General features: G+C 39.8%; 2 protein-coding genes across 3 annotated transcripts; both read left to right on the forward strand.

The window, feature by feature from the left end:
* Positions 1 to 2,370: 2,370 nt before the first annotated feature.
* On the forward strand, positions 2,371 to 10,668 carry LOC121774033 (E3 ubiquitin-protein ligase WAV3-like). The gene is made up of 3 exons (XM_042170952.1): positions 2,371 to 2,689; positions 2,788 to 2,904; positions 9,300 to 10,668. Exons 1-3 carry the CDS (start codon positions 2,570 to 2,572, stop codon positions 10,572 to 10,574), a joined length of 1,512 nt encoding a protein of 503 aa, XP_042026886.1. The 5' UTR covers positions 2,371 to 2,569; the 3' UTR covers positions 10,575 to 10,668.
* A 1,424-nt stretch (positions 10,669 to 12,092) lies between these two features.
* Positions 12,093 to 15,044, forward strand: LOC121773268 (protein PHR1-LIKE 3-like). Of its 2 annotated transcripts, none has more exons than XM_042170082.1 (6): positions 12,093 to 12,506; positions 13,498 to 13,574; positions 13,694 to 13,748; positions 14,083 to 14,152; positions 14,232 to 14,301; positions 14,394 to 15,044. In XM_042170082.1, the coding sequence occupies exons 1-6, from the start codon at positions 12,317 to 12,319 to the stop codon at positions 14,868 to 14,870; spliced, it is 939 nt and encodes a 312-aa protein (XP_042026016.1). In that variant the 5' UTR covers positions 12,093 to 12,316; the 3' UTR covers positions 14,871 to 15,044. The 2 variants fall into 2 exon arrangements, with proteins under 2 accessions (XP_042026016.1, XP_042026015.1); XM_042170081.1 differs by having other exon boundaries at positions 12,094 to 12,509.
* The last annotated feature ends 6,813 nt before the right edge of the window (positions 15,045 to 21,857 follow it).

Here is a 21,857-nt window from a genome sequence, read left to right on the forward strand (position 1 = left end):
ACGAGAAAACTGGTCCGCAATGTCCCATATCTCTTGAGCTGTTTGCGGACTGCATTCAACGAGCTTTCTGTAGAGAGCTCCTGGCAGAATTCCATTTTGGAATGCCGAAATGACAAGTAGATCATTGAGATCATCTACTTGTAGGCATTCCTTGTGGAATCTTGTCATGAAGTCGCTAATCTTTTCATCACGACCTTGACGTATAGAAAGCAGCTGAGCCGAAGTGATTCGGGTTTCAGCTTTCTGGAAGAACCTCCTATGAAAAGCATCCATTAGATCTCTGTAAGATCTAATGCTGCCTTGAGGGAGGCTATCAAACCACCTTCTTGCGTTCCCGATGAGCAGCTCGGGAAACAGCTTACACATATGAACCTCATTGAGACCTTGGTTCGCCATATTATACTGATAGCGTCCCAGGAAATCATGAGGATCCACTAACCCGTCATAAGTCACTGACGGAGTTCGGTAATTCTGTGGCAACGGAGTTCTGGTGATATCATCCGAAAATGGAGTCTTCAGCGCTCCATACATAGCGAATCCGACATCTCTACGGTATGGTGGAGATGGAGTTCTCCTGTGATTTCGGTAACAAGGAGGAGAAGGAACATATCGGTGGTGAGGATTCTTTCTCCTGGAAGATACGACACTACTGCGGTAGTGACTTTCATGTCTGGAGGGGGAGGGAGAATCCGCCGTTTTCTTCTCCGGCTTCTGGCTCTTTTGCAGGAATGTTAAGAACTCATCCTGCTTCTCAGCCAAGAACAACTTGACAGCCTCATTCAACTCGAGCTGCTGGGGAGGCTCGATGCGATGACTTTTTGAGTGGTTTGTTCTTTCACCGTGAGAACTGGAGGCAGATTTCTCCCGAGGCTGTTTTCCAGACCTACGGGCTGGACTAGCTTCCTCACGTTCATCACGGACGGAAGTATGGGTATTATGTGATCTGGTACGCATTTTTTGGTGGAAGAGGATCAAAAACTCGCTTTTATCACAGTTTTGGTTCTCTGTTTCCCACAGACGGCGCCAGTGATGATTTGGCGAATTTTTGATGGGAATAAATGCAAGTAATAAATGAAGATCACAACACTGAAAATTACGTGGTTCGATTTACTGAGGTAAATCTACGTCCAAGGGAAGAATAGAGGGCAAATTTGTATTGCTTGATCTAGCTTACAGATTACAATGCTGATTTGCTATATGAGATTCAGGATCTAGAGAACTTAACCCTGGTCTATCTGATCTAAGTTCTATTTATACATTCGAACTAAGATCGTGGTTTGCAGCCCTGGTAGGGGGGTTGATAACTGCTTAATACCACTAAATAGATCGTGGGTGTAATGGAGGTCGTGGAGATCCTGCATGGGTCCACTATCTCCTTGTTCGGTCGAATACTGAGACCGAACTGCTGAACTTTGCCGATCCGCTTTTGCCGATCTGAGAGTTGAGCTCGATTGGTCGGCTTTTACCGAGCTATAGGCTGTGACCGAACTCTTTGGTTGTGCCGAACTGACTTTGCCGATCAGCTTTTGCCGATCTGAGAGTTGAGCTCGATTGGTCGGCTTTTACCGAGCTATAGGCTGTGACCGAACTCTTTGGTTGTGCCGAACTGATACTCTTTCTTGGGTTTTGGGCTGATGGGCCGTCACTGCTATTGGGCTCGCAATTATTGTTTAGTTGTTTAGTTCGTATCCCATCACCAACTTTCATGATCTCATCAAACTCATATTCATAGTCGTATCGGGATATTGCTATAGATATAATTGTAATATTGTATAGTCATTGGCATTGCTAGAGTCAGCAAAAAAATTGTAGGAACTTCATTATTTTTAAATTTTTATAGGCATCAAATAAATAAAACTATAAATATTATATTACGATGAATTTAAACTCATTAATATTTTATATAATCAGTTTACCACTAGATCAACACACACTTTATTAAATCATCAATAGCAAATCAAAATTTCACCAAGACCCCCATTTTTTCAGATACTGCCCGAACCAATAAATTGAAGTAAAATTATTTCATTTCTCATCAAACTTAAATTCTATCGAAAAGTGACGACTCATATACCCTTTACCCCAAGTGGTAATATTCGTCAACTGATAATTAAATTATTCTTATAATAATAAGAATATGAAAATAGGTAGAGACCCCACAGAAGCAGAAGTGTGAAATAGTCAATACTAATATCCGTAAATGCGACAATTTATTCCTGAAAGCCAACAAAAACAAAATATTAAGAAAGATCCCTTTCTGGGCAATAGATTAAATAGGTCAAAAATTCTTTGCAGAAGTCATACTCCTCCACTGTGAAAATAAAATAAAATAAAATAAAAAATGGTAAAAGCATTGAGATTTGGTTAGTGATTGTATTTATTAGCAGTAGCAGTCCAAAAAAGTGAGTAGAATTGAGCATAGAAACTCAAACAAGCTCAATCATTTCTCTCTCTCTCTCTCTGAGAAAATGGAATTTTTCTGAGTGGAAAGCTGCTGCTGGTTTGATTTGTGGGCATTGATTGTTCTTACCTAGAGTGGTGGCTACAAGATTTGTTGGAGGTGGTGGAAATGGGCGGAGAAGGTGGTGGCGCTTCCCGGAAATTCAGGAGAGCCGCCAAGAAAATATTTGTTCAGACATGTGGATCTTTCTGTCACAGACAGCAGCATCCCTCTGCCTCTGCCACAACTGTGAGTGATCTCTCTTTCTCTCTCTCTCTCTCTCATCTCCATCGCCTTCTTCTCTTATGAATCTGCTTCTCTTATTAATCTTTGTTTTCTGCCGGCAGATTTCACCGAATTATGCGTGCTCGCCGGAAAATCCGACAACGAGCATTTCTTGTAAGAAGATGACGACGCCCGCCGCTGCTGCCCATACCGATACTGCTCCTCCCTCTTCTAATAAGGTGCTTTTTTTTACTCTTTTCTTTTTTGTTTTCTCCAAACTCTACATTACATTAGTAATTTCATCACTAAAATCCCAAGCTTCTGTGTGGTGCATTTAACTTCAAAAAATCGAAACCTTGTGATAATGAGATCTCTTAATTTCCCTTTATTTTCGAATCTATTGGCCATTAATTTGGACCTATTTAGGGAAAATCGGGTTTGTGGGGGAGTTTACACTAAATATTACGTAAATGTACCCATTTTGTTATCTATTCCACAAATGGGAAAAACGCCAACCACATTGGCGTTTTTATTAGTAAATACGCCAACGTCATTGGCGTGTTTTAAGGTAAATACGCCAACGATGATGGCGTTTTATACTTGTGCCGTATTTTGGGTGTATGCTCTCGGATTGTAATTACGATTAAACACGCCAACTTGGTTGGCGTGTATAAATAAAAAAACGCATTTGTAAATGGCGTGTTTTCTTTGTTGAAACGCCGAACATATTGACGTTTTGTAAAAGACGCCAACCGGAGTGGCATATTTACTTAATCATGAAAAACGCCATTCTGAGTGGCGTGTTTAATCAGACTGATATACCAGGCGTTCCTCCCCCAAATCGCGAAAACCTCACAACACACAGCCTTCGCGATTTCTCCAGCTGCGCGCCTTCTCTCCGTGATTTCGGCCTACATTCATCAATCGGTGCTATTCTCCCCCAAATTCATCTATTTTATTCGGTTAGTATGCTTACCTTTTACATAATTATAGTAATTGGTGGATAGCTAGGGTTTGTAATGGGTTGTGAATTGAGTAGAAATATTATGCATTTTGGATTGGTTGAATGATATTATTGTTGATTATTATGTTGGATTGTGTTGGGTTTAAGTTAATTTGTGTATAAATTTGATTATAAGCCTAAACCCTAGGGTTTTTATAGCTAAAAAATTGGGCAAATTGTTTTGATTTATGTGGGTTTTGGTTGATTAGTTTAGATTGTTAAATTTGTTTAGGTTAGGCAAAATTGAAATTGGTAGGTTGGGCGAATTGTTAATTGAAATTGTTAATTTTGTGTAGGTGAATTGGTTTATGATTTTGAATGTGCAATGTTGTGTAACTTGCTTATTTGATGTTGGTGTTCAATTTTGTGATATTGGATTAAATTGTATCTAATTATTGAAATGGTTTATGGTTGGTTATTGTTGAATTTGGTTTATGAAATTGGATTAAATGTTATGGTTGGTTATTGTTGAATTTGAATTATGTAGGTAAATTATGGCATCATCTTCAACCTCTCGTCGTCGGCTTGCATGTGGTCCTGCGGATCCATCTGTATTATATTTTCAGAGACAACACGTCTCTAACAACATATGGGCAGGAGTTCCATCCGAAGATGTACGCTGCCGACGATTTGAAGGAAAAATTTGGGATGTTCCCATCCAGCAACATGTCTTGACAATAGTGGACCAGATGGGGTTTGGGGGTATGTTAAGGTGTGGTAAACCAAAAGAAATTGACCACCATCTTATCACAGCTCTGATTGAACGTTGGAGGCCAGAGACTCACACGTTTCACTTTCCAGTCGATGAAGCGACTGTGACACTGGAAGACGTGGAGGTCTTATGGGGCCTGAAAGTTGATGGAGAGGCTCTGACAACTTACATCCCCCCGACGGACGCGGGATATTGGACGGACAGGTGTATGGATTTTCTAGGATTCATACCGGAAGCATCCGAGTTGAAGGAAATGGCTTTTAAGCTACGGATCTCCTTCCCGATTCTGGCGGTTGAGAGTCTAGACGGAGGAGTCTCTCGCACAACGACATTCTCTAAATCAACCCCAAAATATTCGTCTCGCACAGAAGACCGAGGTGGAGAATGTGGGACATCACTGAGACCGATGTGTTCGCCTGTACCACCAGTGTGGCTGACAGAGTGACGACCTCGAACTGCAGATCTTGGTGGAGGTGGAGGCATAAAATCGTGATCGACATCATCAGTGTGACTGACAGAATGACGACCTCGAACTGCATATCTTGGTGGAGGTGGAGGCAAAGAATCGTCAGCGGCATCATCTATCAACTGATTATCCATCCTTGGTGGAGGTGGGATGCAAAAAATCGTCAGCGGCATCATCTACCAACTGAGTATCCATCCTTGAATGAGCATTCGGGCAGTTGCGCCTGTCGTGACCTGGTTGACGGCAATGTTTACATCGGCGTCGGGCTCGTGGCTGGTCAGCTTCACGGACATCCATCTGATTAGGAATCCTAGTAGTACGGTATCGACCGCGACTTTTAGGCATTAACTGAGCTCGTGAACATTGCAAAGTCCATTCAGGCACGGCCCAATAATCTTGGTGTCTGGGTGGATTGAACACCGTAGAATATTGGTGTACCCAAACACTTGTGCGGTATACGGGATCAACAAGCGACAGCATGTTGTCGTTTCTAAAACGCGCAACTGCCGCTGCATGTGAACATGGAAGTCTCCACATCTGCCACTTTTGACATTTGCAGTGCGAGTCCAAGTACTTTACCTTCCACTTATTAGCGCCCTTTCCACCAATTCGACGCTTTGTTCGAACCACATAATGCCCTGCAATTGTGTTGGGTGCTCTCACATTATGCAATTGACCTTTTGCATCATTTTTGCACACCTTTTCATGCGCCCACGGGGTAAGTGGTGTGGCACACTGTGTTGATGCAATTGACCGGTCATTGAACCATTCTATTGTCCTCCAGAATATCATATCAATGCAAGCTTTAATTGGGAGTTGTCTTGCGCCTCTCAACACATTGTTGTAAGATTCCACCATATTAGTGGAAACCTCACCCCATCTTTTGTGTTTGTCATACGCCAGATTCCATTTTTCTAACTCCACGGCATCAAGGTACTGCAAAGCCTCGTTGTTGACGTTTCGAAGTAAACGACGTCTGATCTTAAACTTGCGCTTCTTGGTAGCAATACCAATTTTCCAAACAAGTCTTTTGACCATGATACCTTTGTGATTCTGCAAAACATTCTTTCTAACATGTACCAAGCAAAATCTGTGATGACCCACATTGGGTTCTTCTTTCCATATGGGAGAATTCATTGCATCTATGATTCCCACATGCCTATCAGATATGACACATATTTCATGCTTTGCTACATGAAGTCTAATGCGTTCCATAAACCAATTCCAACTTTCTTTGGTTTCCTCATCAACAATGGCATATGCAACAGGCAAACATTTCTTATTAGCATCAAATCCAACGGCAATAAGAATTTTACCTCGACATCGTCCACGTAGATGAGTTCCATCAACCGTTAAAACTGGTTTGCATAGTTGAAAAGCCTCCACAGCTGGTCCAAAAGCCCAGAATACGTACTTGAATACCTTGTTCATACCATTGCTTAATATGTCATCGTGCATCCATTCCACAATTGTGCCAGGATTTTGTCTTTGCACTTCATTCAAATAAGCTGGTAAAACTTTGAACGACCACTCCCATCCACCGTATACAAGCTCAATCGCTGTCCTCCGAGCATACCATGCTTTCTTGTAACTAACTTTGACATGAAATCTATTTTCAATATCCGCCACAATTGCTTTTACCTTGTAGCAAGGATCGTTTTCTATCTGATGGCGAACACTCAACGCTATCATACCCGACGAAAGATTAGCGTGACCATTATAGTTACGATCCCCCATGCAAGTATGAGCAGTGCTGAACACTCTAATTTGCCAGTGTTCATCATGCTTCCTCAGTGTTGCTCGGCACTCCCACAAACATGGCGGTAAGGACTTATCTTTCGGATTTCCCTGTGGCCACTTACAAACTGCATGCCATCTCTTTCCTTTACTTTCAACAACTGTATATTGTCGGATTTTTTCCAAATGCCAATGAGTCACAGCTGCCTTCAATTCCAACTTCGTTCTAAATTTAGTATGCAAACCGACATTGGTAGGATCCTTTTCACTCCAATAATGCACACTGGGATCATCACGCTCAAAGTTTTTGGGATCAAAACTATCATATGGACCTGGTAAGGTGCGAAAGTAGTTGATTCCAGACTGTGGGAACTGTGGAACTACTCTTCCTCCAACTGCCCTTCCACCAACTGATGTTTCTCCAACTGCTGTTTCTCCAAGTGGAATGGATGGTCTTGAAGCAACAAATTGTTCATCATCCGACGGATCACCATCTGAGTCTGTACTAACCGTGTCGGAATCTTCAGAATTATAAGGTGATTGTGGATCAAGAAAGTCGGCTTTATCAGGACCTATTATGTCCTCCACCACATCACAATTGTCACGATCCCCTAAATGCACGCCTCCAGCTTCAAAATCTTGTGTTGCAGCTAAATATGGTTCTTCGGCTCTCGTAGACGTACCAACATCAAAATCTTGTGTTGCAGCAAAATATGGTTCTTGGGCTCTCGTTGACGTACCAGCATCATAACTTATGACATGATGACTATGATGTTGAGTAATTGCCGAATACTCAACATATAATTCAATTACACCTCCAATAACCATACTCTCACTAAACATTAGTTGCATGCATACTTCTTCTAGTTGAACACCTATAAACGTGACTCCGGATCCAAAGCATATAGTACGTTTCCATATTATTTGAATATTGTTTTCATATATGCTTATCCCCATCCTTTCACAAATTTTTTCCACAAGGTCATCGTACGAAATTGTTTCATCCAACATAATGAATCCTTTAGCAAAAGGAGGATCATACGAAATAACTGCTCCGGGAATTATCTTTCCACCCCAATATAAATTGACACACCACGTCATACTATCTGCAATAATGTAAAACACAAATAAATATGTATTATTTTTACATTCATCATTATGTAGAGTCAGCCAAAAAATTGACAAAATAATTCTATTAAATACACTACAATATGTATTATCATAACAATCCATAAAATATACTATAACATATAATAGCATAACAATTGGTCAAAATATTTCCATTAAAATATATACTATCATAATAATCCATCAAAATATTAGTGTACCCATAATAATTGGTCAAACTATTATATTAATTACACTACAATATATATTATCACAACAATCAATCAAATATTGGAAGACTAATGTTTAGAAGAATGGGTCTAAAATTTGATATACTAACCGATTAGAAGGACTAATGGTTGAAAGAATTAGCCAAATTCAAAATATCCACGCTTAAATCCACCACCGGGTCGACCCGAGCGAAAGGTTTTTATGCGTTTGGGAAGGGTTTTCGCGTTTTGGGGAGGGAAAGTGTTTAGGGTCGCGATGTTGGGGGAGATCTGATAAGGATATGGTTCAACAGAAACACGCCGCTCAAATTGGCGTTTTTAAGCATAACACGCCAACCTCAGTGGCGTTTTTATTAATTAAACACGCCAACTACATTGGCGTTTTACCTGGTATACACGCCAACTTCATTGGCGTTTTTTCCCGTCGCTGTATTTGGCGAAAATACACCTCCAATACGACGCGAAGATAAACGCCAATGAGGTTGGCGTTTTTACTAATAGAAACGCCAATGTGGTTGGCGTTTTTGCCATTTTTGGAATAGATAACAAAATGGGTACATTTACGTAATCTTTAGTGTAAAGTGCCCCATAAACCCGATTTTCCCCCTATTTAAGTGTTTTTCTAATGAGGTAATGATCATAAAATCACAAAATTTAATCGAAATTCGATATTTTTCTGGATATAAAAATTACTAGTTGATATCATGAATTCATATGTTGTAGTGAATTTTCCATTAGTTTTATTTTTTTCCTAAATTGAATTCAACGCTCCACGTCAAATTATGCAGACGACAAGGTCTTACTTTTCCTAGGTGTAAACCGCATCTTTTAGTGCGTTACTTAATGTTCAAATTTTCTCTCAATTTTCACTGAAATTCCACATCGTAATAAATTCACTACACCGCAGAAGTACATGATTTTTACGACCAAATTTTAAGTTGGTGGAAAATTACATTTCAGCCAAATTTTGTAATTTTAAATACCTAAGACAAAAAAATTTTTATTTAGGAGTAACCTTAAGCTATTTGCATTTTATTAAAGAAAGAAGAAAAAAAGCACAACCTGGCCGGCCTCATTAAATGCTCTTTAACATAAATCGAGTGGTAGGAGTAGAAAAAGAGTGGCAGTCAATTAATTTGTGAGCATTAATTTGATTCTCTCTTTTATTTTGACAACAATTGCATCAACCAACATAATGTTTGGTTGTAATAATTGCAAAAGATTTGTGAGCATTAATTTGATGTGTCCATCGCAGTTGTAACACAATTTTTTTTTTTTAAATGGAATCCACAATGCAACAGACAAAATTTATCAGTGGTAGTATTGATTAGCATTGCAATTGTTAATGAAGCCTCTCACTCCTTTTGTATTGATTGCAGACATTGTGCGCCATATGTCTCGACCCTCTAAACTACAGCTCCGGCAGCGGCCAGGGCCAGGCGATCTTCACGGCCCAGTGCTCGCACGCCTTCCATTTCGCGTGCATTTCCTCGAACGTGCGCCATGGCAGCGTCACCTGCCCCATCTGCCGCGCCAACTGGACTCAGCTCCCTCGCAACCTGAATGCCCGATGCTCCGTGCACTCCATCAAGCCGGACCCGATCCTCCAGATCCTCGATGACTCCATCGCCAATTCCCGAGTCCACAGGCGATCCTTCCTCCGCTCTGCTCGCTATGACGACGACGACCCCATCGACCCTGACCACACGGCCGCCAACTATCCGCGTCTCCATCTCTCCCTCGCTCGTCCCGCCATCCTGTCTAATGTTCCTTCGGCCTCATACGACGAATCGCCCTCAAATGGAGGGACTCCCCTGTTTTCCTCTGTTTCGCCTACCAGCAGGGCTTGTCTCTGTGTGAGGCTTTCTCACCAGCCCGCGACGGATTTGGTTCTGGTCGCGAGCCCCAACGGCCCGCACTTGAGGCTGATGAAGCAGGCGATGGCGTTGGTCGTTTTCTCGCTCCGGCCCATGGACCGTTTAGCTATCGTGACGTACTCCTCTGCTGCTGCGCGCGTCTTCCCCCTGAGACGCATGACGTCGTATGGGAAGAGGACCGCGTTGCAAGTCATCGACCGGATGTTCTACATGGGGCAGGCGGATCCGATGGAGGGGCTCAAGAAAGGGGCGAAGATACTCGACGACCGTGTCCACAAGAACGTGCAATCTAGCATCCTGCATCTGACCGACACCCCTTCGAGATCCTACCATCGGTTCGACATGGAGGTTGGAGTCGTGGTCCACCGGTTCCATGTGGGGTTCGGTTTTGGGGAATCGAGTGGGTTCATCATGCACCGGTTCGAGGAGTTTCTGGCGAGGACGCTGGGAGGGGCGGTGAGGGACGTGCAGGTGAGGATCGATCAGGGGGCGAGGATCGTTAGGATCGAGGAGCTGAGAGGGGGTGAGGAGAGGAACATACCGGTGTATCTGCCGGATTGTGGGCCCGTGCGCGTGGAGTACAGCTACACGGAAGGCGGGGGCGATGGCGAGTGCGTGAGACGAGGCGAGGCTGTCGTAGCGGATAAGGGAGATGGGAGTGGCGAGGGAGATGGTGTGGGGATAGGTGGAAGGATAAGCAGTGGTGAGAGCTGGGATTTTCATGATCCTTTCATGGCTAGAAGATGGGCTAAACATTTGCATGGTTATAGGCTTTAGTTGGTTTCTTGTTGTATTCATTGTAACTCTACACACACATTTGATTTAGTTTTATTTTTTAGGTCTCGTCTTTGAATAAATTAATTTTCCAGAACATGATAATGTGGTTCAGATTAGATATTAAGTCAGATCAAAAGAGTTTAGTGTATACAGTGTTTTGTTAGGCTAAATATTACTACTCCATAAGAAATACTACAATCATGATTTCTCTCATATTTTACTCTTCAAATCAACCACTAATCTCTCCTCCTTAGAAATAAAATCATAACTAAGACGTCTTGGTACGTGTTAATGACTCATTAATAGTACTCCATCACTTTCCATCTTCATCTTTGAAATTGCCGGCATCACAAAACCAACTGAATCGACTATGATTGACTCCCCATGTAATTATTGGAGTATTAAATGATGCGCGAGTTTATAAAAATCTTACTTTAAATGGTTACATGGTTTGCTCTAACAACAAACCTGAAAATGAATTCTAAATTGATGAAAATAGAAGGTTGGATAATTATAGTCACTAATCATTATGGATAATCAGAGATGAGAAGGAAATATCTTATTACAAAAGTACTCTCCAACAGAGATAGATAGGGGCATAGATCCTCTCCTGTGGTTCCTCCACAGCAGATGGTGCTGTGCACCAAAACGATGCCGTTGCAATCATTTCCAACTTTAAATCTTTTGCTCCCTTCTCCTTCTACCGTATTCTTTAATATTCCTATTGATACACTTCCACAATTTTTTGTGATTATTTTATTATATACTTAGAAGGATATATGACAATTTTTTATTTCAATAAGTTTTACTATAAAATATTCCAAGCGCAAATGTAAGAATTTTCTCTTTGATAATCTCTTATTTTTAATGCTCACTGTGTAGAAAGGTTATTAAATTTAATCTTTTAATTTGCCTTCATGTACTTCTAAAATACTCCATATTAATGAAACCGAAAAAAATACTACATATTATGGAAAATCCTTTGTGTGGAAAAATTTAAAATATAAATAATCACTTTAAATGCATATTGTTAAAAATATTTTCTTTACTTTTTACATTTTAAAATAAAGGAAAGCATAACAAAAAATTTAAGCTTTTAATTATAACCTTTAGTGTAGAGAATATTAAAAATAAAATAGTTTCATCACACAATGAAAATTAATCAAGTAAAAAAGCTTAAAATTTTTAATGAACCTTTTCTAAATATAGAGAGTATTACAAATAAAATAGTATAAAAAAATCGCATAATATTTGCGTGTGAAAGTTATTTTAAGTTATAAAATTGTTTAGACCATAAATTATTATTAAAAGATAGCCTTTTAGTAACTAAATTTAGAAGAAATTTTGTGCGTATCATCACTAGAAATATTAAAGAATACGGCAGAAGGGGATGGACTAATAAAGTCAAAAGATTTAAGGTAGTAAATGACGTTGAACGGTGTCGTTTTGGTGCACAGCACCTTGTGCTGTGGAGATCCATTCCCAATAGATACAGACAGTGGTGATGCCAATCTGTCCATTGTTTACAATTATTGTTTCTCTTTCTCTCTCTTGAATTTCACCTTGTGGGTAACTCGTGGGTGGCCGCAGCAGAGAGCAGTCAAATCTTTTCCCACTTCCATCACTTTCTGCTGTACAACAAAATAAAGTTGCATATACTATTCCAATACACCAAAACCCCACATTGTTTACTACATTAATCAATCTGCAATTTGCAAGATCTCTTCTTCCCCTTCGCCCCGATGTTTCCCAGGTTGATTCAGCCCTGCGACTCCTCCTCCTTGCTCGCCCAGGAAAACATCAACGCCTACGGTCAACGCGCCGCCGGCGACCCCTGCCTCGTCCTCACCTCCGACCCCAAGCCCCGCCTCCGCTGGACCGCCGACCTCCACGAGCGCTTCGTCGACGCCGTCACGCAGCTTGGTGGCGCTGGCAGTCAGCATTCCTTTTCCCCCTTTTCAGCTACTTTTTCAATTATTGACTTTATTTAATTTGATTTTATTTTATTATCGGTTATTGTTGATTGGTTGGCCGTTTGTACGGATAGCGGAAATTTGGGGATGATTTGTGATGTGTGCCTTTTTTTACTGGTGAATGCTTGAATCTGTGGATTGAGTTTGTTTGTTGGTAGTTGGATAATTAGGGCAAATATGAGACTGAGTTTCGGATTAGGAAGAATATGGCATTGCAAAAATTGGTTAATTGATTTAATGCATAACTGTTTAATTTGTTTGAATTGGAAGGTATTTGCTCTGTAATGGTATAAATTTGTTTACAAGATCTAGTTTTGGTTGGTTGGAGTAGCTTATTTATGTTTGCTAAGTCAGTTATACTGTTCTCTATCAACGACTAACAGATAATTGCTACTACAATGTATGGGCAGAGATTCTGAAAAGTAGTAGTAATCTAGCTGTAGTTGAGCTTGTTCCCGAGTACGAAATCTAGCATATCCCCCACACAACGAAAAGAACAATCTTCATCGGGAAAACTGGTCGTTGCTCGCTTATCAGTTTTTCTACCTTTAAATCCGTGATATATAGTTAGGTGTGTTGTGTGTAGGGGAGGATCGATTCCTTTCCTGACACAGCATAGAACTGGTAGAGCGCCTTACTAAGTTCTTCCACAAGGAGCTATCAGGTTCACAATAAAATTTTGCATATGGAACTCGAAAATAGGGATCACAAAACAATACATTTTCCCTTTCTTGTAAGCCATTATTTCCAAGGCACTTCGCCAAATCTTGCAAGTGTTTGATTTATATTTCTACATCTGTTTCATGAATGTCGGTGGGACCAGTTTTAAGGCAACTTAAAGAAATATTTCTGCGATGCTGTGTTTTGTATAGGCTTTGCAGATTTTAAGTAAGTTTCTGCCTGTGGGAGCCTTGACTTTTAAATGACTCAGCTTGGCTCTTTTTTTGCAGAGGCCACTCCTAAGGCTATAATGCGTACAATGGGTGTTAAGGGCTTGACTTTGTTTCACTTAAAGAGTCATCTCCAGGTTTTCTTTCGTACCTTTTTTCCCCGATTATCCAAATCATTTGTTTGTATGTCCATGAAGCTTGTTTTCTTCCATACTATTCCAACTTGTTTGACATCATATTTCATACTTCCTTGCAGAAATACAGATTAGGAAAGCAGTCTGGGAAGGAACTTGGTGAGGCTTCGAAAGATGGTAGGTTCAATTACCTTAAGCTATCTTCACTATCATTGAGCTATGAACTGAATTTTATCTTATCTCCTCCTAGCCTTGATGCCTTCTGTAAAAGATTAGAGCCTATTGCGTTAAAGAGAATGAAAGCAATCCTATATTGACTCAACACACCCATCCAAGTTCTGAACTGTACTCAATGAGGGACATGAGGGATAGTAATAGAAACATTTGTTTTATCAAAATGACTTGCCCTATTGACTATTTTCATAGTACATTTGGCTAGGTTTTAAGCAAGAACTTCCCGTATTCGCAAAAATAATTTAACTGTTCGTTTTTCACATGGTGAGACATGCAGGTGCATACCTTTTGGACAGCCCTCGTGCCAGCATCTCTCCCCAAGACTTACAGGCATCCGACATTAATGAGTAAGGATTTGAATTGTAGAATTTATATTCAATGCTGACAAAGTCTAGAAGCTATATCAATGATTGGATGATATGACAGGGGTTACGCAGTGAAGGAAGCACTAAGAGCGCAAATGGAAGTTCAGAGCAAACTGCATTTGCAAGTCGAAGTAAGCTCGTTATTAAATAGTGAAAATTTCAGCGGTATACGATACTCTGGTCGAGTCTGGCTTTAACTTTATTATATAAAAACGCGTTGCAGGCTGAAAAGCATTTGCAGATCCGTCAAGAAGCCGAGAGAAGATACTTGGCCATGCTCGAAAGAGCTTGCAAGATGCTGGCTGATCAGATTCTTGGAACAACAGTGACAAACGACGATGGAGATGGATATCAAGGGAAAGGAGCAAAGGCGTCGCCTAATGTCTCTCAGAACCCACATGTATCATCGTATCCTTCGCAGTCCGCAGACGAGCTGGGAGTCCCTGGCACTGTGGAATTGACCACCCCCAATCTCCATCAGCAGCAACGCGGTGATTGCTCCACCGAAAGCTGCCTGACTTCCCATGAGAGTCCTGTTGGGCTGCCTCCGGAAGGGTCACCTCCCCAGGGAAAGAGGGCGCTGCTGAACGTGGATTCGACAAATAACTCGTTCATATGGGGAGGCGAATCGGACGGGCATGCACCTGATTTACAGATGGTAAGAGTTGGTTCACATGGAATTGCAGGATGTGGTGTATAAAACTGTTCTAATTAGGTGTTGTTGCCATTTGACTTTGAATTGCTTGTTTATTGGGAAATGGCTGAAGCTTAGTAGGTCTAACTCATCTCAAGATGTAAATCAAAACTAAAGATGTATTTCTCATCAAGAACAGACCACTTTCCTCTTAATTTTAGCTTTTGATTCTCCTTTTTATTACTGCTCTTTTTTTTACTTATCTCAGTTGCCCTTTTTCTCAAGTATTTATCCGGTGAATATTAAAATATTATTAGTTGAAGATGAATAAACAGGAGATAGAAATAATTGTTTACTAAATTTCAAAAATTAAAAAACAATCAATTTTTATGAATGGATCAAAATGTAAAAAAAAAAGTACTGGAAGTAGTATATCTTATTTTCTAATCTTCAATCCCACAAAATCCACGTTCTTTTGAAAAATGGATCGCATATAAACTTTCTTTACTAAAATAACTTTACAGTTTACACAGTGTTTATGAAAATTCATTACATTTATAACAATTCAAAGAGCAATTAATTGAGAATAACAGCATAGTATAAATTATAAATCTTGTGCAATATATAAAATGTATTTTTCTTAATTTGTGTGAAAATAAAAGGAGACTTTTGATGGAACAGAGGAAGCATACTTTTGGTCGCTGTACAATTATTTTGAATGAATTTTTAACGAAGGAAAATCTTTTAAAAATGAAAACACAAAGCTCCCTTTTTATCCTTCTTTTTGGGAGATGCAACTGAGCCAGTGGATTAAGTTGTGTTTGAGTGAGGAGAAGACAATACATAGGGAACGTAGGCCTGCACATAACAAAGTTGGTCGGCACTTAAGGGTGTCCATTATAAGGTGGACACGCCCAATAGCCCCGCCCCAGTTTTTTGTCCATAGCCCCAATTTTTTATCCATAGCCCCAAAATTCTATTTCCGCCACTATAGTGGACAACTCCAATAGCCCCAAAATTTTATAATCAATTTTCATTTTTAAATATTTTTTAGTTTCAATCAAGTGTAATTTAAATAATCGCAGTGTAAATAACTAGAATACGAGGTAATTAGGCCGAATATTCGTTGTATTGCATACCGGTAAAATTATACAACGAATAATGAAAATAAAATACAACAACAAAACTCCGGCACCGTCTACTCGGTGTCGGAGTCGGCTTCCTCGTCTTCCTCTTCTTCTTCTTCTCCTCCTCCTCTCTCGCTGCTGCCGGCCGCGGTATCCCCGGGCGCATTATCAACCAACCCCAGTCGACTCTCAAGCCGATTGATGAGCCTCTTGTAGACGTTCTTGACGTACGGGTCAGTTTCCCCTGCGTATGACCTGCATACGTCTTGCAGTTGTTGCATCAACGTTACGTCTATGCTATTGGCCAATACCTCGTGGGGTTGCACCGTGGGCTGTGGGATTGGGGCAGACTGGGGGATGCGCGATCCGGACGCGGCCGCCGTTTGGCGGGAAGCACTTCTACCTCCTCTGGCTCTGCGGATAGAGGCCTGTTGTCCCATGGGCCGTCGTCGCCTAATGTGAGTCGCGGCTGGCTCTTCGACTTGCTCGTCGGACTGCTCGAACTCGTGCGAGCCGCTCCCACTGCTGTATTCCCCGGCAAGGTTGTGCCTTGTGCGCTTCGAGCCACCGGCTGTTTCCACCTCGTTCGCCACGATCGACCTGAATTTCGGACAATCCGCGAGGACAAGATACTCCTCCCACAAGGTGAACTTCGGCTGGCCCGTCTTGCGGTATTGGCCCTCCGACAGGGTCTTCACATCTTCTGCGCTTCTGCCACTCTCGGCGTGGCGAAGGTTGTTCTCGTATATGGACGCGAACAGCTTGGTAGCCCGCAGTATCCTACCGAACTTTTTTCGGATCTGTTCTGGGTCGCGCTTCTCGGCGCCGTCGGGCTTCAATTCCTCGTATGCCATCATGACGCGCCTCCAAAAGCTCCCCGACTCCTGATCGGTACCAACCACGGGGTCCGAAGTGATAGCATCCCACGCCTTCGCCACGGCAATGCTCTCGTCTTTGCTGTATGGCTTGCCGCGGCTGGACCCCTCGGGCTGATCACCGCTACCGCCGGGGCCACTGCCCTCGCTACTCGCAATGCCGGGGGAGCTGCCCGAGTGTCCACCGACGTTGCCGGTGCCACGACTGCCGCCTCCGCCCCTAGGGCCTCTGCCCCTACTGCCACCAGAGCCCCGGCTGCCGCCACCTCCTCGGGTCGGAACGGGTGTTTCCACCGCGCTACCGGCGTATCTGGGATGCCGGTACTGAGCAGACCCAACATAGTATCAATGCGTCTTGATCTGCTTCGGTGATTGGAGATTGGCTGGCTTGAAAAGGGGAACCCGGCCGCGCCAGGTGAAGCGCGTCTAGGTTGGGTCGGTAATCTCCAAAAGCGGAACGACTCAGATTCCGTTGTAAAGCGGGCGGCGTTGGTGAGGATCTCCACGACTGAGATGGAGGAAGGGGTGGACTCGATGCCCACGGTGGTGGTGATTGATTCCAACTCCAAGACTGTGACGGAGCCGCATATCCGCCAAATCCCGACGGCTGAGAAGCATATCCGGCAAAACCCGACGGCTGAGATGGATTGCTGTCATATCCCGATTCCTCAGTGTCGGGTGATTCGTCGTCTCCTCGGTGCATTTTGTAGAGAGTGTTTTTGTAGAAAGTGGGTGTATGGATGTTGTGAAAATGGGAGTGGGGGAGGAGGGAGAGTGGTATTTATATAGATATGAAAAACGAAAAAAAAAAAATTCAAACCATGCGGCTAATCGCAACCGCCGCGGCTAATCTTCGTGGCACTATAGGCGCCGCGCCTATAGGCGCGGCTATAGCCACCCCGCCGCGTCCTCGCCCCACTCGCGGCGAAGCCTCGTCCGCCGCCCTCCCCCCCACCAGCCGCGTCCACCCTCGCGGCGGACACCCCCTCCACTATAATAGCCGCGCCTACCGCCCCGCTTCCGCCCCGCTCGCGGCTATAGCCGCGTCCACATTATAGTGGACGCTCTAATAAATTGGCAGTACTAAGCTGAAAATTATCACTTTGATAGATGGTTAATTATTTTAGATGGAGTTATTGAGTATAATAAATTAGAGAAAAAGATGCAATTAAATATCTATACAATATATAAAAGGGGAGTTTTCGAGAAATTTATTACCATTTAATTTAAAAAATAATATAAAATTATATATATATAATTTAAAGGCCAATAAACGTGTGATTAAGTGGAGTGGGCGGAAGGTTTTACTATGTCAGGTATGATTAAGTGGAGTGAGTGAGAGGTTTTACTATGTCATTTAAATTTGGTTTAAACGTTTGATTAGACTTCCAAATAAAAATGTTTTTTGTCCTTTCATCGAATGCATGTGGTGTGAATTGTTCGATTGTGTACTTTCATGGGTCTTATCTTATGCTTTGCTCTACGGATGATCGCTTTAATACATATTGATTATTGATTTTGTGCATTGCAAATTGATTTTGTTCCCTATTGTAGTTTTAGGTGAGGCGAGCGGCTTTAAAGATGACAAACGAGTTATTTTACCTATGAGTTATGTTGAAGAGTGACGAATTGTGAAGAATTAAAGGTTTTAGTTTATAATGATGAGATTGATTTTAAATTTAAAGTTAATGTAGTGTATAAAGAAGTTTTAAAAATGATGAGTGATTATCCATTGACCATTGTGTTTAATTCTTTATTGTGATAGATTTTTATTTCCTACTCCATGATTTAATGTTTAAACATTATATTATGCGATTTGCTTCAAATTTATTATGCTTCAATGTTGATTTGTATAGATTTTTTATTCTCATATAACTAAAATTGTTACTCATATTGTTCATTGTTAATATCGATTCTAATTTTTTTTAATTATTTAAAATTAAAAATTAATATTTAAAAAATATATTAATATGTGCATAGCGGTGTGATACTAGTTTTAACAAAAAGAGAGAATGAGCATTTAAAAAATTCAAAGTGATCATAATAGTTGGGACAAATGACGAAGAAAAATTATGGAGAATTAGTTAGACTACTAGTTTAATGAGACGCAAATTGCGAAAAATACTAAGTATTTATTAAATTTTGCTATCCCCAATCCAAAATTTGATTATTTGTTAATATATACACTATACATGTTCATAATGGAGTAGTAGAATACAAAAATTAATCTTCTGGCATGTCTCATTTTTACGATCACCCATTTCTTTGAATTTTTTTTATTAGAATTGGAAAATAAATTCTAATATTTTATTCCCTATAAATAGTGATACATGTCAAATTAAATAATAATCCTACTCCGCATTGTTGAAGTAAGTTTAATGTAGGAGTAGCTTGTAATTTTGATGTATAAACTAAAATCTGAGAAGATAAAATAACACAGATGGAAAAAGATAATTGGACGGCAATCTATCGTGAGTTTGATATCAACAAAGTCACAAATTTAGCGGAATTGACGATAAAAATAATTTTGTAGAAGTGGAAATAAATAAAATAAAGAGAAAAGTGATAGGTTACAATGAAAGAAAGGCCCACCCCCAGCCCGGAATATAATCTAGAAGATTCCGCTGGCCGGTCAGCGTCCTTGTTTTTGTCATCTTCTCTATTGCGCTTTGGCCTTTTCCGGTCACCATTTTCCTTGCCACGGCCACGTTTACTATTATTCGCCCAACATTTCTTTTCTATTCCCTCCATCAACGATTTAAAATCTCACTATGACTCGATAAGATCGCTGAATTTTAAAAAATGTGAAAAGAATGAATCGAAAATGTCAGTTCTATTTTAGTACTGAGTGTAATAAATCAGTAAAAAATGAGATTCATTTATCAAAAATAGAAAAAAAGAGATAAATGTCGACATCATTTTATGGACAGCCCGAACCGGCAAATATGAATGGTATTTCATGGATGAATGAAGTACTAGTTATTAGAATTAAAGCTCTCTTTTTTACTTCATCTTTAAATAAATAGTACTTCCTGTGTTTCATTAAAAATTATCTCATTCTTGAGTGACATGATTTGGGTGGAAATGATAAACTAGATGAATATTTTAATAAGGAGAGAGAAGAAAGATCGTTTTTTCTCAAAGTTAAAAAAATGATCATCTTGATTCTGACAAATAAAAAGAAAAAATGACCATTTTGAATGCGACAAATGGAAGTAAAGAATTCGAGTAAAAAGCATTTAATTATTTTAATAATAATTTTGATATATTAATTATAAAATAATTTTAATATTATATATACAGATATCTCAAGGGATGTATTAATATGACAACTCACTTTATTGTAACACCATACGTCCATACGCCATTTTAGGCCGTTAGATCTGAAGATCGTGTGATTCTCAAGCTGCCATGTGGCGGCCCATTTTAATTTAATTGGAACATAAAAAAACGTTGAAGGCCAAAACTGAAATTCTCTATTTTTAGTCTGTTACGAGATTGCAGTACTGCAGTGTTACGCGCCTGCAACTTTCGCAATAGTTTTTTACCTTACCAGATTGCAGTGTTATTCTATGAATATTGCGGTGTTACCAAGTGTATTTGCAGTTTACATATTACTTTATTGTAGTACTTGATTTATTTTTTTAGAATTGACTAAAATACCCATGGCCTGCAATATTCAACACATAAGACCAATCTGAACTCTATTTCATCAACCAGTCATAGGCGTCCACCTTATAGATGTAAGATCTAGGAATAGGATTAGTGTTATGGTGTCGCTCTAAATATGGTGTCACCCTAATACTCCCATATATCTCAATCCTCTATGAATAGACATGTAAATCTAAAATTTATTATTGTATATGTAATACTGGATATATTGTTGAAAAAATTACAAAATTTGGTTAAATTCTAGTTAATTTAAAATTATAAAAAAAAACCAACTATATTATATTTTGATATTGTTTTCTCAATTATCTAATTTATTTGTATTTAGAATAAATTATGTATGACGAAGCTAAAATTCATAAATTTCTTTCGTCAATTTATATATAAAAGCAATTGATTTTAGTATAAAAACTATAATTAGGCATAACCTTTTCAGCTTTTAAAGCATACATAATTTTCTCAAATAATTTTTTAAAATATATTAAAATTATAATATAGTACAATTATAAGGGATACTGAAATTTAACTAAAGTTTATAAATCAAGTTATAGTAGTATCTTTTTCTTGGCAATATAAGTGGGCAACGCCCGAGCAAGACTATATAGAAGTCTACATACTAATGATTTCCTTTTCTTTTTCTTAATTTATGTGGAGTAGTAATCTATGAACATTTTATATACGTGTACAAGTGAAAATCTACAAGTGGAGGATTTTAATTATAAACAATGAAAAGAAGAATTATATAATTGGCAGGTGATCATTGATTGGTTGAATTGAATATGTGTCTAAAAATGGACGACCCACGTTGGAAGAACTGTCTCTTTTATCTATGATTTGATTGGATGGTTTGTGGTCCTCGGGCCGGGCCCCCACAAATGTTTTCTTACTACTTCTGGTTTTATTTTACCATATTTACTGTCATTTTTTTAGCAAAGGGTGTCATATTGGTGTTTTCAGTTTTATTGGATTTAATTTCCCCAAATTACATGTTTTTTTTTTGTGTTTTACTATTTGTTTCTAGATGCCTGATTATTAATTTTACTTTTCAGTGTTTTTTTTTATTGTGTTATTGTTTTAGAATCACTTAATTAGAGTCGAAAATACCCAAAACTAATCGTGTTTTCTTGGATTTCTTCTAGGTCTTTGTTTTTCCTTCTTTACAAAATGCCCAAATCTCATCAATATTGAGAAAAATTAGTCAATGTTGATACTTTTATTGTTTGATTCTCTTAATATAGTTTTGTTGAATTCTTATTATTAATATTCGTAAAAGTATCACATTATTGGTATACATTGATTTATAATGTCGATAGTACAACAATATTCTCATAGACCGTGATTTTTTGTTGTCTTTGTATACTTTTCTCCTTTCATTATAAGTG

The sequence above is a fragment of the Salvia splendens genome, chromosome 17, assembly GCF_004379255.2.
Source record: "Salvia splendens isolate huo1 chromosome 17, SspV2, whole genome shotgun sequence".
NCBI classification, from domain to species: Eukaryota; Viridiplantae; Streptophyta; class Magnoliopsida; order Lamiales; family Lamiaceae; genus Salvia; species Salvia splendens.

Bases quoted from the DNA above. Each gene is read 5' to 3' on its own strand.
- LOC121774033 (XM_042170952.1), top strand. From the start codon at position 2,570: ATGGGCGGAGAAGGTGGTGGCGCTTCCCGGAAATTCAGGAGAGCCGCC. The intron at 2,690-2,787 runs GTGAGTGATCTC...TTCTGCCGGCAG, and splicing joins CCTCTGCCTCTGCCACAACT to ATTTCACCGAATTATGCGTG. The intron at 2,905-9,299 runs GTGCTTTTTTTT...TATTGATTGCAG, and splicing joins CTCCTCCCTCTTCTAATAAG to ACATTGTGCGCCATATGTCT.
- LOC121773268 (XM_042170081.1), top strand. From the start codon at position 12,317: ATGTTTCCCAGGTTGATTCAGCCCTGCGACTCCTCCTCCTTGCTCGCC. The intron at 13,749-14,082 runs GTAGGTTCAATT...TGAGACATGCAG, and splicing joins TGGTGAGGCTTCGAAAGATG to GTGCATACCTTTTGGACAGC. The intron at 14,153-14,231 runs GTAAGGATTTGA...ATGATATGACAG, and splicing joins CAGGCATCCGACATTAATGA to GGGTTACGCAGTGAAGGAAG.